General features: G+C 30.1%; 1 protein-coding gene across 1 annotated transcript; it reads left to right on the plus strand.

Annotated features, from left to right (window-relative positions):
* The first annotated feature begins 13,445 nt into the window (after window positions 1–13,445).
* LOC144572872 (uncharacterized) lies at window positions 13,446–14,763 on the plus strand. Its single transcript, XM_078322552.1, has one exon. The coding sequence runs from the start codon at window positions 13,667–13,669 to the stop codon at window positions 14,630–14,632; it is 966 nt and encodes a 321-aa protein (XP_078178678.1). The 5' UTR covers window positions 13,446–13,666; the 3' UTR covers window positions 14,633–14,763.
* Window positions 14,764–15,174: the final 411 nt, after the last annotated feature.

Consider the following 15,174-nt stretch of genomic DNA (forward strand, 5'->3'; position numbering starts at 1 on the left):
AGCACAATCTCAGAGATTCATAAAAGTATTTTTTTTTTTTTTAAGATTCATACAAAAAAAAAAAAAAAACTTTTGAAAAGATTCATACACAATCTCTAGAGCACAAGTATCTTTTTTTATAAAAAAAAAAAATACTTTTATGAACATCTTAGATTGTGCTCTAGAACGTGATTATTAAAGAGAAGGAAGAGAGAGGGGATTTCATTTGAGGGGGAGGCAGGGGCGGAAGGTAAGGTAATCTAGGGGTGGCAAAGCCACCCTCAATATTTTTAAATTTTTTTATTAAGTATATAAAAATTGACTTGAAACTTGTATTTTATGTGTATTCAGCCTCCCTATGATAATACAAAAAATTTAAAGGACATGAATGTAAGATGGCATATCTTTTTATATGTCTAAATTTATAAAAATATATATAAATATGTTATGTTAATTATTTTGATAAACATGTTATTTTATTAGTGTTAGTTATTTATTTATTGTGTTTTTTTATGAAATTAAATAGTGAATATTTTATGTTATATAGATTTTTATTTTTATTTTAATATTTTTCAAATATGATGTTTATTCGGTTAGCCACCCCTATATTCAAAGTCAAGTTCCGCCTCTGGGGGGAGGGGCATAATTAGATCCGTTCACCTACTTCAAAAGAAGAAAATTGAAGAGGACGAGGAGTAGAGAAGAGGAGAGGTGAAGTAGTTGTGCAAACTCAACCATTTTCAGTAATTTTCATCACCTTTAAATCAGAGTACAGAGAAAATTGACTTTTACATCAGAGTACAGAGAGAATTGACTTTTACGATACATTATTCTTTTCTCTTTGCGATAGAGTTCTTAAACATAGTCTTAGACTACATCAAAAAGTAATTCGTAGATATAGCTAGTTACAAAGGTCTTGTATTAATATTGATCTATAATTATATTAGATGAGATGACAATTGGTGGATGACAATAAATTATAATTAGGCAGCAAAAATGGCGGTTATGCTGTCATGACTATGGGCCTACCTGGCGTCAAAGCTAACGAGGCCCGCTTACTTGCCTCTTTGATGTTGGGTTTATTATCTTCAGCTCTCAACAATGGACGTGTCCTTTGATTTGTCAGATGGCTCAGATCTCAGATGATAATTCCATCCAAAGCATTTCTGGATGCTTAAGTCTCACCAAAAAAAGAAAAGAAAAGAAAAAGAAGCAGACAAAGGAAAAGGGAACTTAGTTTTCTGTTCCTTTTCATTTCTTTTTTCAAGTAGACCGTTCATGGAGTCACATTTGTAATAAATTTAATTTTGCGTTTCTGTTGTTCCTAGTACATTATTTGTGGGCTTAAATAACATCATATTGTTTTCTACAAACAAACATTATAGGGCCAACGTCATGCTTAGCGGAAAGGCTCGGAAGAAGGAAGAAAATATAAAGAAAAGAATTAAAATTTTGTATTTTTATTCTTTAATTTTTTCAATTTTTGCAAAAATTATTATTAATAGCCCTCTTGTAAAATGAAATTATATCATACTTATTCATCCAGCTTCTCAAATTTTAATTTCAATAGACTGTCAAAATATCTTTTGAAGTATATATTCCACTAAACCTATACTTTCAAATATAAAAATTTATGAATTATTCTTGAATTTGAAAGTATTTATAAAGTTATGCTTCATTGCGCAAAATATTTTATTAACTATGCATCCAAGACTAACTTCTCTATATAAAAATTACAAAAATATACGTAATTTACAAAATTATTATCAATACGTCTCACTTTAAAAAAATTCATGTATACAGTGTGCCCTGTATCTGCAGGAAATAAAAATGTTGTGATTCTTAGAGAATCACAGGACCCTACTTTTCCAAATCCATCCATCTATTTTTTGGAATACACATATTTCAAAATCTGTTGTTTTCTGTGCACAAATCTCAAAACAAATGAATGGGTGGATTTAGAAAAGCAGAGTCTGTGATTCTCAAAGAATCATAGCAGATTTATTCCCGCATCTGCATGCACCTGTTGCGAATTCAAATCCAGTCCAATACTTGACCGTGTAAAATGAGATCTTAATCGCCTATAATTTGATACAAACCTCAACCGGACTTCTAAACTTTAATTAGACACCGAATTAATTTTGATCCAGCAGAAAATATTTTTATTGCAGTGCTGCAAAATAGTCACTCAAATGCTGCTGACTATGGTAGTTATGAGTTACGAAGGGTCGCTATATGTACATCTCATATCATTGGGAGATAAAGTCGTTAGCTTTTATAATTATAGGGGGGCCTGGTACACAATTATTGCCTACATTTAAAAGTGTTAATGGATAATTAAGGCACACCAAAGTTCTGGAGGACAATGCCTAGGTGTTGATAGTCTTGTTGATTGGTTTGTTGAGATGGTTGTTATTCTTTTTTTTTTTATTATTATTATTATTGTTTTTTTTTTTATTATTATTATTATTGTTGTTGTTAGTAGTAGTAGTAGTAGTATGAGCTATAGAAGTATTTACTTTGATACACAATAAAAGGGAGGATAATGTACAAATGGCAATTTTCATAAAAGCTCCAGCTAAATGCCATAACTATCAGAAATACCCACAACAAATAAAAAATATATTTTTCTATAAAAGTAAAGAGCAAGTATATATGATGGATGTCTTGTGCGGTAAAATTATGGTGTTCTTAAACTCACTAAATTTTTTGTGAGCTTAACTTCAAAATCTATCGAATTGATTTCAGACGATAAATTAAAACAGTTAAAACCGATGTACTTCGTAGTAGTGCATTTACATATCAAATTTTTAAGTTTTTGAACTAATTCAATATAAAGTCAAGTGATCGAACATGTCGAAATTTATAAGTTTTTGAACTAATTAGGTTAATCGCTTGACGGTACCATATCCGTTTTTAAACTAATTAGGTTAATCTGACGAGCGCATACCGTTATTTACAACAGTGTTGACAACCAAATTTATTTTACAACATAACAACTCAATAAAATATTCATTTTGATAAGCTTATTTTCCTAATTACACATTGGACGACCAATCAATTTTTAAATTGCATATATATAATTATATACACACACACACAACATTTTTAACATGTAAACATAGAGAATATACCTACAATTCTAATTTATATTGTTTTGATAAGCCACAGTTATATCTTAGTTTTCAACATCAATTTGTTTGAATTTATTTATTTTAAAAACTTTTAATAGTTTGGGAAGCAAGGTATAATATGTAATATTATTTCTTTGTATTTCAAAAGTAACATATTAGTTGTCTTTCATTTTTGCACTCGATTGAAAAATATTTGTTTTTTGAACAAATTAATGTTGGAAGTTAAGCCACCGGTTATTATTCACAAAAGATCATTTTTTTCAGAATTTCGAACTTACAACCTCCCACGTATAAAACATTGTCTTTGTTTTTTATTCAAACATAAATTAAAACTATTTCAAAAAACCTAAACCTTCGTACGGGTTTGCATTATTATTAAGCAAACAATGTAAGAAATACCCACAACAAATAAATAATATAATTTCTATAAAAGTAAAGAGCACAAGTATGATGGATGTCTTATGAAGTAGAATATGGTGTTCTTAAACTCACTAAATTTTTTGTGAGCTTAATTTTAAAATTTATCAGATTGATTTAAAATAATAAATTGATTCAAACAGTTAAAACCATTCTATTACACCAGTAATATATTTCCATGTCAAATTTATAAATTTTCGAACTAATTTAGTATAAAGTCAAGTGATAAAAAAAAGACGAACGTATTAAAATTAACTTAGAAACATTATTTTTAACCGCTTAACTTTATACTAATTAAGTCAAAAATTTATAAATTTAATATGTAAACTCGTAAATTAATTTCAACAGTTTGAATTCGTTTGAACTATTTTAACAGATATTAAAGTTAAGCTCATCAAAATGCTTGACGGGCACAAGGACCCCCTAATTCTACTGTTATTCTACACATCTCATTCTATTCACTTCAAGATGACAATTGTACATCTCTTTTGAGGCCTAGTGGCCTACTAACCCACACCAACAACCAACTGTCACATCTGTAAATAATGGATAAACTATGTTATTCTAATACTTCATGTATGGTTACTTATCGTATCTAATATGGCTCCAAATCTGCTCCTTTTCTTGTCACATCTGTAAATAATGGATAAACTATGTTATTCTAATACTTCATATATATATGGTTACTTATCGTATCTAATATGACTCCAAATCTGCTCCTTTTCTCAGCCTCCTATTTTTCCATCCGGGCCGTTCAAAATTGATTACACGGCTTCATTTACTTTTTTTTTTCTTTTATATCAATATAATATATTAAAACAAATCAAATGTAATTGAAGTCGTGTGATCGATTTTGAACGGCCCGGATGAAAAAATAGAAGGGTGCTCATTTTCTTAAGAAAATGAGCAAATTTGAATCCATTTTATATGTATCATATCGTTGTATCAATATTCTTATTGTTGTATTTAAATCACTTTAAAAATTATTGTATTGTCGTATATGTATCGGTACAATATTCATATCTGTATCCATACAACAAAGTGTATAAAGTATAAACACTAGATAAATGTGAATCTTATTTTTTTTTTTAAATGAATAGACTTTTGCACTTGAGTGAGTCTATGGTACTATGCATATTACGATTTGTTACTGTGCTACGGCTCTATATTCGAGTTTTCAAATCCTAACGGTCGATCCGAACCGTTAATCTTGTTCTCCATATTAATATGTATTTGGAGACCAAATTTTACATTTTTTGAAATTTGTTTACTATTTTTTTAGATTTATTGAAAATCACTGTTTTTGGATGGTCCAGAATCTTCAGATCAAGTGATTTTCTAATTATCTAAAAAAATAGTAAAATATTTCAAAAAATGTAAAATTTGGTCTCCAAACACATATTAATATGGAGAACAAGATGAACGGTTCGGATCGACTGTTAGGATTTCAAAACTCGAATATAGAGCCGTAGCATGGTAACAACCCGTGATATGCATAGTACCATAGACTCACTCTTTGCACTTTTCTCTATATTTCTATATGGTTCATACATGTGGCAAAATTTTATTAGTCGATGATCATCTCCATATAAAGCAGAAAACAAAAGGATTGATTATTTACAAATTGAAAGAGAGAGATATATTAACAACCAAACTTATTTTACAACATAACAACTGATAAAAGATGAGGGTTCAAATGCCTCCATTTTTTGTACCTCTATCATGCCTCTATTTTTAAAAACTTTAATAACCCAAAATTTAAATCTTAAAATTCAAAATAAAACCGTTGGATATGAACTACATCATTTTATCTATGCACGTGTAAAAAATTATGACATTTCAACTTTGTTTTGGTTGTCATCTTGAACTTGTAAAAATATATACTAGTGGATAATTTCTAGACGTTGATTTTTCAACTTATTGATTCATATAAAAGCAAAATCAAAATGCGATAATTTTTTATGGACACATAGAGAAAATAACATAGATCGCATCTAACTATTTTATTTTGACGTTTAAGTTTTACACTTTGAGTTATTTAAGTTTTTAAAAATAGAGGCATAATGGATGCACAAAAAATGAAGGCATTTGAACCCTCCTCCTGATAAAATATTCATTCGACAAGCTTATTTTCCTAATTACACATTGGACTACCAATCAATTTTTAAATTGCACATATACAACATATTAAAAATGTAAACATAGAGAACCTATCAACACTGTAATTTTTAATATTTTGACAAGCCACAGTGGCCATAATTTTCAAAATCATTTTTTTGATCCATTTATTTTAAAAACTTTGAATAGATTGGGAGGCAGAAGTAATATGTAATATTTCTTTGTATTTCAAAAGTAACATACTAGTTGTCTTTCATTCTGGCATTCAGTTGAAACATATTTTGATGTTTTACTCAGTGTTGTAAAAAATGTTCGTTTAAGTCAATTAATCAGTCAATTAGTCGTTGGCGGTAACTAAACTATTACGGATTTTTTTTTATTAATCGGTCGATTATTTTCGATTATTCCCAATTAATCGTTTGACGGTATCATGTCCGTCCAATAATCGCATAGTGTTATTTACAACACTGGTTTTACCCAGACATAAGTCAAAATTATTTCGAAAAACCTAAATTTCGTACTTTTTGCACTACTGTTAAGCAAACAAAAAATTGAAAGACACTAAAGGTCTAAAGCACACTTTTAGCAACACTTTCTACCAAACGAATAGACTTGCTACCAATTATTCATATTTATGGACCGTCGTTACCGAATCATTTATGAATTTTCTTCCTAATTCTACCAAACCCTTAACTCATCTTGTACTAGATGACCTAATTAGATAATATGAGGGATTTAAATTAATTAAGAAATTCCTGCTAGTGGTGAAGTGCCAGTTTCTTGGGCCCGCTTGTCTAAATTTTGAAGGTGCCAAAATTGTGGGTCAAATGCACGGAAATAATTGAAATTAAAAAAATTCCAGATAAATTTAAGCGGCAAGGATCAAATTTAATTCAAATCATGAGTCCCCAATTGAGCGCAAAATTGACCAGCATCATGTACAAACCTAATGCGACAAAAAAAAAAGCCCTGTCCAGTAAAAAAAGGGAATTAGCATCATCTTCTCAAACTTGAGTTACGTAGAAAATTCGGATCGTTCAAACTTTTTGCACGAATCTCAAAGCACAATAATACCTGTCATTGCATTTTGAATAGACACCGAAAGTAATTTGGATCGGCTTTGCATAAACTAAAAATGAAATATATGTATTTGGATGGAGAGGTGGATCAGGAAAAAATAGTGAGTTAATTTTAAAATTGAAAATAAAGCTAATTAAAAATTTTGTTAGTTTAGTAGAATAACAAGGTAATTCACAAAAGACAAAAAATAGTTGGTAGCTTTTGATCTAAATTAAATGTGGATTAGTTCAAAAAATAGTGTTATTTTTGGGTTAGTTTTATTCTTGTTCCAACCAAATGCACTCTAAAGAATAAGGACTTCTCAAAAGTACGGAAAACTACAAAATTATTATGTGCTCCAAAACAGTCTGTATAAAGAAAAGAAAAAAAAAAAAAAAAAAGACCAGCTCCGTATGTCTATCTAATTAGACAGACTTAGTTGGTTCTCTTAATTGATTTCAAAAAAATTGAACCAATTTCACCTCCGCTTCTCTTCTCTTCCGTTATTTTCCCTCAATTTTTTTTCTGTTCTATAACAAGTTAACTCATCTGTCAGATCCGATCACAGCGTCACTCCTCTTTTATCGCCTTTTTTATTATTATTATTGAGTTCTGAAACACAGGGTTAGACTTTCTTAAACCGGATGTTATTCAAATTAAAAAAAAAAAATCAGACAATTTCAATTACTATTCATTAGTTGTATTGAAAATTTGAAATACGGATGGTCTGATCTGATCTGATCTGTCATTTTAACAATTGACATCTGATGGAGACCCCTCTGCCCGGTATTCCTCAAAAAAAAAAAAAAAAGGACATCTGATGGAGACCCTCTAACTGGTTCCAAAAAATTAGAACCACTGCCTGGTGGCAAAATGGGTCATTTATACTTGGTTGGGTTTGGCCAACCAGATGGGTTCCAACTTCCAATGTATAAATACAAAGTCTTCTTCAAGAGTCGAAATTGGATACAGCTTACTGTAAAATACTATTGTGTTTATCTACCGAAATTTTTATAAATGCCCAAAAAAATAACAAATTACGAAATCTACCCTAGTTTGGATTGGATTTCAAAATCTAGCCAATCCGGTTACCAAATAACCGGATTTGGCCTTTCTTTCCGCTGACTGGGTGCCCGGAAATGGAGAAGAGGTCCGGTTAATGGAAAACCGGAAATAGGAAAAATATTTGGTTATTGAATAACCGGTCATAGGTTCGGTTAATGAATTACCGGAATTTGGAGTTTTTGCTTCTTTTTCTTTTCTTTTTTTTGTAAAACAAATTTTTTTTAATTTTTTTTACTTTTTGTATTGAAATATTAGAAATATTGAATATATTTCTTTGAAAATAGATGAAATACAACATAATTTTATTTATTAGAAAGACTGCAACAAATAACCCGGATCAATATTTTTCAAGCCGGTTTTTTCGCGGCTGTAAGAAAAATTAATATATTTCTTTATGTGCTATTGGAAAAAAATAAAAATGCTTAGATTCTGAGTTATTGATCCCGGTTCAAAAGTCACTTCTAGGTAATTCAGAAAATATTGTGATCCTTCTAGGACATTTAATTTATGAAAAGTTGTATCTATTTTAAAAAAAAAAACAAAAACTTTAAATTATTTAATAATTATTATTCAAAAAAATTATCAAAATAGATACAACTTTTTATAAATTAAATGTCCTAGAAAGATCACAATATTTTCTAGATTACATAGAAGTGACTTTTGAACCGGGATCAATAACTCAGAATCTAAGCATTTTTATTTTTTTCCAATAGCACATAAAGAAATATATTAATTTTTCTTACAGCCGCGAAAAAACTGGCTTGAAAAATACTGATCCGGGTTATTTGTTACAGTCTTTCTAATAAATCAAATTATATTGTATTCCATCTATTTTCAAATAAATATATTCAATATTTCTAATATTTCAATACAAAAAGTAAAAAAAATTAAAAAATTTATGTTTTACAAAAAAAAAAAACAAAAACTCCAAATTCCGGTAATTCATTGACCGAACCTATGACCGGTTATTCAATAACCAAACATTTTTCCTATTTTCGGTTATCCATTAACCGGACCTCATCTCCATTTCCGGGCACCCAGTCAGCGGAAAGAAATGCCAAATCCGGTTATTTGGTAACCGGATTGGCTAGATTTCAAAATCCAATCCAAACTAGGGTAGATTTCATAATTTGTTATTTTTTTTGGGCATTTATAAAAATTTCGGGTTTATCTAACTAGCTTACCTACAACAAAACACTACGCAATGTAAACTGTCAAAGATAGTTTACCCTAAATATGCATTCTAATAACAACAGGGACGGGACGGAGCTAGATTTTCAAGTAATGAGGATCAAACGTAAATAAAAGTCAATCATATAAAGTATGTTTTATATTCATATTGATTATAAGGAATAATTTTACAGTCTCATACCATTATATTGTAAATTATATAGAAAATCATATATAAATACAAAAAATAGAAAAAAAAAATATAGAGATCAATTGATCTCATTGTGTCTTAGTAAATCTGCCACTGAATAACAAAACAAAAAAAAAATGTCGTGCCATGAGCGATTTAATAAATTGAGATTGGGTGGTGAAAAAATTAAGTGTAGTACAATTTCATTTTATAAGGAAACTAAAAGTATTGATACATACAAAAATTATAAATTTTAATGAACAAAATTACAAATTTTCAATTCATATGGAGGTCTTTATTCTCTTCTCATTACATTATCATCCGCCCCTAATTGTTCAAGCTTAAAATTATAAAAAAATAAACTTGGTTTAGAAAGTTATTAGATTTACTTCCATTAACGAAACTCGAACTGCTGTCAAATTTTGATGTTGAACTATTTGACGAATCCAATATTTACATTTGAATTTTTTTTACTAAAGTATAAATCAAGAGATTGAAAATTGTTTATAACTCAGAATAGCTCATTTTTCAACATCTTGATCATTATACAAACAAATTTGAAAAATTAAAAAAGTTGAGTTATAAATACTCGTCATTAATTAAATAAAGATTAATAGTTAAAATGTGTCCCCTTTTTTGAAGAGGATTTTAATGTCTTCTTTTTTCATGCATTTATTATCTTGTCTTTTTTTTTTTAATCCTTAAACGATATAAAATGAAAATTGTCAAATAAAATCATTATATATGGTCATAATTTTTTCTCTACTACATTAAAAATTACTGCTTGGCTCAACTTTGAGGGCCATTTTGAGATTTATTTCACCAGTGGCCTTTGCAAGTTTTCGATGTCAAATGAAACAAGGTCTAAATATTGTAATTTATTTTGTGTACACAAAACATGATACAAATCATATCTAAGAGCATCTACATCTCTGAAACTATTAGAGTTTCTAATCTGACGTGGCAATTTCTAATTCAGTTTCAGGGATGTAGGAGAGTTTCTTATTTAGAAACTATGCAGGAAAGTTTCTTATTAAGAAACTGTTTATAAACTCTATGTTGGCCAAATGATTGGCTCAAATTGTTTCTCCTTTTTAATTTGTTACTGACGTGACTTAATAGAAACTCTAAACTGAATTTCAGGGATATGAGAGTTAGAAACTTTAAAGACTATAATTTCTAAAAAGTAGTTAACAGTTATTTAGAAATTCTTTTGAGTTTTAGGGATGTAGATGCTCTAATAGTCTGATTTTGGATACTTGGGTTTTAGATATTGAGTAATTAAAAATTTTAAAAACGAAGACATAATAGAGAGGCAACAAAATAAATAAAGGTATTTGAATCTTCCTCTTAATCTATCTAGTGTCAAAGTTTTTGTCATTCAATTTAAGACCGACATTTTTCTTAAATAGACTACAAATTATTATGTTTTTAATAAAAATAAAATAAATATTTTATAAATTTAAAATGAGTTTCAATATAAAGACAATAAAGTGGGTAAATTTGTGAATTATGGAAGTTTGGAGAGGGGAAACATGTAATTTCAAAGTTTAGATGGAGAAATACGTAATTTTGAAGTTTTTGAGAGGTATGCGTGAAATTCCTCCAATTTAATGTGTCCAATAAATAGCTGTAGTTTTGCATTATAAAAATCAATGACCATTTTCTTTTCTTTTCTTTTTTGTCTTCAATTTGTTCAATGAATATAACTTCCAGAAATTTTGATTTCTAATAATATAATGCATAAATATTTTCATTATGAAGTATAAATACTTTAAAAAAATATAAATAAATACATAGTATCACTCAAATCGTATGGAGTAACGTGCATGTTATTTGTTTGCTGGTACGTCAGTCTAACTACCAGCAAAGTAGTTTCCACCAGTGTTGTAAATAACGGTATGCAGTCATCGGACGGATAAGGTACTATCAAGTGATTAATCGATTATTCTCGAGAATAATCAATCATATTCAGAAATAATTTTTCGATTAGTCGAAAAAATATATAACGATTTGATTACCGCTAACTAATCAGATAATTAATTGACCTAAATGGACCTTACAACACTGGTTTCCACCAATGTAGTAGAACTATAATTTCCCTTTTTTACTTTATACTAGGGTAGAACACAAACAAGAACAAATGAACTTTCCGGAAATAAGTTAATTCTTGTAGAATCCTTTGCATCTACAATTTAACTAAGTTAATTTTATACAATTAAGATTTGCTCGCATCTAGTTTTCCAAAGACAATGTTGAAGTATATGCTCACGAGGGGCTAACAATTTCAGATTCTTAAAATGTATTATAATTCGATCAATGGTCTTGATTTCGTAATTAGTTTTATTATTTGTGAAATGCTCTTTTTAATTATCATCATACGTACATAAGGAGGAAATAAATATGCTGTGATTCTAAAGGGATCGCAGGACCTGTGATTTCAAATCTTGCCTTTCATTTTTTGAAATGCCCAAATCTCAATAGTACTTATTTTTTATGCACGAATCTCTAGATAGATAAATAGATGAATTTGGAATAACAGTGTCCTGCGATCCCTTTAGAATCACAGCAGATTTATTTCCACATAAGGAACATTCGACACTTGGTGAATAATTTTATTTTCTTCAGTTTGATTATTTTCTATTAAAAGAAAAGGACAATACTATATTCAACCTTTCACAATTTTTGGATTATTCAGAAAAATATCAAACCTAATTCGCAAGTGGAGCATGACATAATCTCTGCTGTTGTTTTTTTTCCTCCTTGGGAGAAATCTCACATTACTAACTAAAATTATCACATCCTATAAATAAAAGGACATCTAAATATGACCACGGTTACAAGACTTTTTCCATTCATGTAATCTTTTATTTATTTATTTATTTTGCATTCTAAGGTAATACGTCATTTACATGTAATTCACTAATGAGTAAATATAAGATCAAATATTTTTCTTTGGTATTGAGTAAATCTTTTTAAAGTTCATATATTATGTTCACATCAAGCCAAGTAAAATTGAAGTTTAAGAAAGGGGTTGTCTTTACTCTTCCAAAAAATGGGGCCAAAGGGATTTCTTTTCTATATAAATAAATGGCACTACTTTAGATTAGAAAATAAATTTCACTTAATTTTTAAAATGTGTGCACACTACCAATATATGCTCAAACAAAATAGTAATAGCAAGAGAACGAAAATAATTTTTACCAATATAATGATATACCGTACTCATATATTAATGGAATAGGCTGTGTGTGTGTTTTTTTTTTTTTTGAAGAGGAAGAAGAAGAAGAACATTGAAATAAATTATATTGGCAATAACATTATTTGACAGGTGTGTCCACAAATTTGACGATTATAAGAATAAAAATACTTAAAACTTCTATACATTTTTTTATGGCCTAAATAAGTATTCTATCAAATTTCGTGCAATTATAAAATGAAAAAAAAATAAAGAATATCCAGCAAGCTATTTAAAATATTAGTTAATACGTCATTAATTGATACTTGACTGATGGCCAAATCATTTTCACTCGGCATCAAATTTGACACACGATCTTATAAAGAATCTATAAACTTAATTTAAAGATAAAATGTGGCATTAATTATTATAGTTGCAAAAAAATTCAATTCTCATCATATTTTCCTATATAATTGGCACTTGGAAGGAAAAATAATCTGATGTACTTCTCTAAAAAAAAAAATTGAACTAAAATTTTAAACATTTTACGTTCTCTTACCTGCCCATTTGGCAGGTTTAGACGCTAAAGTCTTATCCTATATCCCTACTTGCACAACCATAAACTACTATTTGATACTATTTGATAGTCTTCGCTATATCCGGCAAATATTTTTCTATACTAGTATAATTTCAACTGAGACGGTGAGACCTCACATTTTAGAATATGGACCGGTAAATTGTTATAAAAAAATTATGAGAGTAAAATATAACCAATAATTATGATGATATTTTACGCATTAGCAATCTTGAATGAGCAGTTACCTGTAGAAAGCAGCAATCTTGAATGGCCAAACTTTATTAGAGATTGTGAGTGGAGATAATATTGGAAATGTTTTGGTCAACATAGAAAAAAAAAGAGGTGAAGAATTAATCCATCAAAATCATTTTAGGCGGAGGTGAAGGAAAAAGGGTTATAAAGACAAGGAAAAGATGTTTACAATTTCCTAATTTCCTGCCAACCAAAAAATGAAAACGGTTGCTTTAAAACCAGACTAGTGGTTAGCTTACAGTAGTTGGCCTATCATTTCATCTATACAAAACACATCACCAAGACATCCAGCTGACCAAACTCTTCAAATAAATCTTGTTTTACAGAAACAGAGAAATCCCAGAGAAACAGAGGAGCATATATAGCATGAACCTCTCCAATTTATCCCAAGAAAGAGATAAATTGTAGATTGGAAAGATTAGTCCTTAAAAGGCCCGCTTCACCTTTCTCTTCAAAAGGCCCCAAAAAACCTGAAAGGTTCTCACTTTCTCTCTCTTTAGAACACAAAACAACTACACAAGGATACAATGGGTATGACAAGGGACGTGATGAGGAGCTCCATCAATGCCTTCTTCAAAGGATACCAGGCCTTCACCACCATTGCCGCAATCTTCATCTTTCCGGCCTCTCTCTCTGTTCTCCTCTCAGAATCCCTCACCTCTTCCTCAGCCTCCGTTATCGCCGCTCTCTCCACTCGCATTCATTACCTTTTCAAAGCTGCTGGCTTCCCAGAAATCGATTTTTTTGCTCTTTTAAACCTCAAGCTCTCTCAAACAATTTTTTCTTTCTCCGTGTCTTTACCCCTCACACTGACCTTTCTACTATTAGCCAAATCTTGTGTAATCCAAATATTTCGTGACTCGCCCCGGTACGGCAAGCATGTGGTACCGCATTTCTCCAAGTTCCTTCCAATTTACCCTTCTCTTCTATCAACTCATATATTCAATACCTTTCTTTTTCTTTCTAGCAATGTGACAGCATTCTCCCTTCTCTTCCTCGTCTTCAATGGTGCTGATCTCTTCGGTCTGAAATCTAACATCTCCGTTCTACTTCTCTCCGCATTTGGTGCAATTGTTTACTCTGTATTCGTCGCCACCACGACGGTAATATGCAATCTTGCAATTATAATCTCCGGCATGGAAAATTGCAATGGATACATATCTATTCTGAAAGCTTGTATTTTAACAAGGGGACGCATCGCCACTGCCTTAGCTCTGGCTTTGCCGACGAGTTTAGGAATGGCTATAATGGAGGCCTTGTTTCAATTTCGTATTATGAGGCAATACCGGGTTTCAGGTAATTTCAGCCCAGCTGTCATGTGGGAGGCATTTTCCATCACATATATTCATTCTATTTTGATGGTTATTGAGATCATTGCAAGTTGCATGTTTTATAAGAGGTGTATCTTGCTAGATTGTTCAAATGGAGAGGAGGAATTTGAGGAGGAATGGGAAGAACTCGAACCAGAGGAGAAGTCCAGCTTCCTTGTTTGAAAATATGCATAGAGATTTTGTTTTGGTATTTTTTTTTTTTTTTTGTATAGAGTTGTTATATTAGGGAAAAAGTTACTCTGCTTTGTACTTTGTTAAAACAGAGTATAGATGCTACACAAATTGTATTACCATTGCAATGTAATGTAGAAAATGAAATACGATTTTTTTTCTTTCAGGAAAAATAGATGCACTGGATACTTGACCACATTAGAACTTTACCTCTTTTTTATATGTAAGGCGGGCGGGTTATCTAAAGGGAATCAGGGGCAGTCTGATCTGTTATCCGATTTGCATCAAAATTTACAATCCTATCTTAAGGTAACACCAGAGAGAATGTTGAGTGTTGACTAAGAGAGCGATGAATTTAGGGGCGGTTAGGCGGGCCTATGATCTAATTTTGACATTTACTTTTAAAGATTGTCTTTGACTTGAAGTTGAATTCATTCATATGTCGGCTTTAATGTTTTCACGCCCAACTTCTACCCAATGCGTGCAATGTAACCAACTTTTTATATATAAAAAGAAAATCAATGTCGACAAAA

This window comes from Carex rostrata, chromosome 20 (genome assembly GCF_964058835.1).
Source record: "Carex rostrata chromosome 20, lpCarRost1.2, whole genome shotgun sequence".
Lineage (NCBI taxonomy): Eukaryota > Viridiplantae > Streptophyta > Magnoliopsida > Poales > Cyperaceae > Carex > Carex rostrata.

Bases quoted from the DNA above. Each gene is read 5' to 3' on its own strand.
- LOC144572872 (XM_078322552.1), top strand. From the start codon at position 13,667: ATGGGTATGACAAGGGACGTGATGAGGAGCTCCATCAATGCCTTCTTC.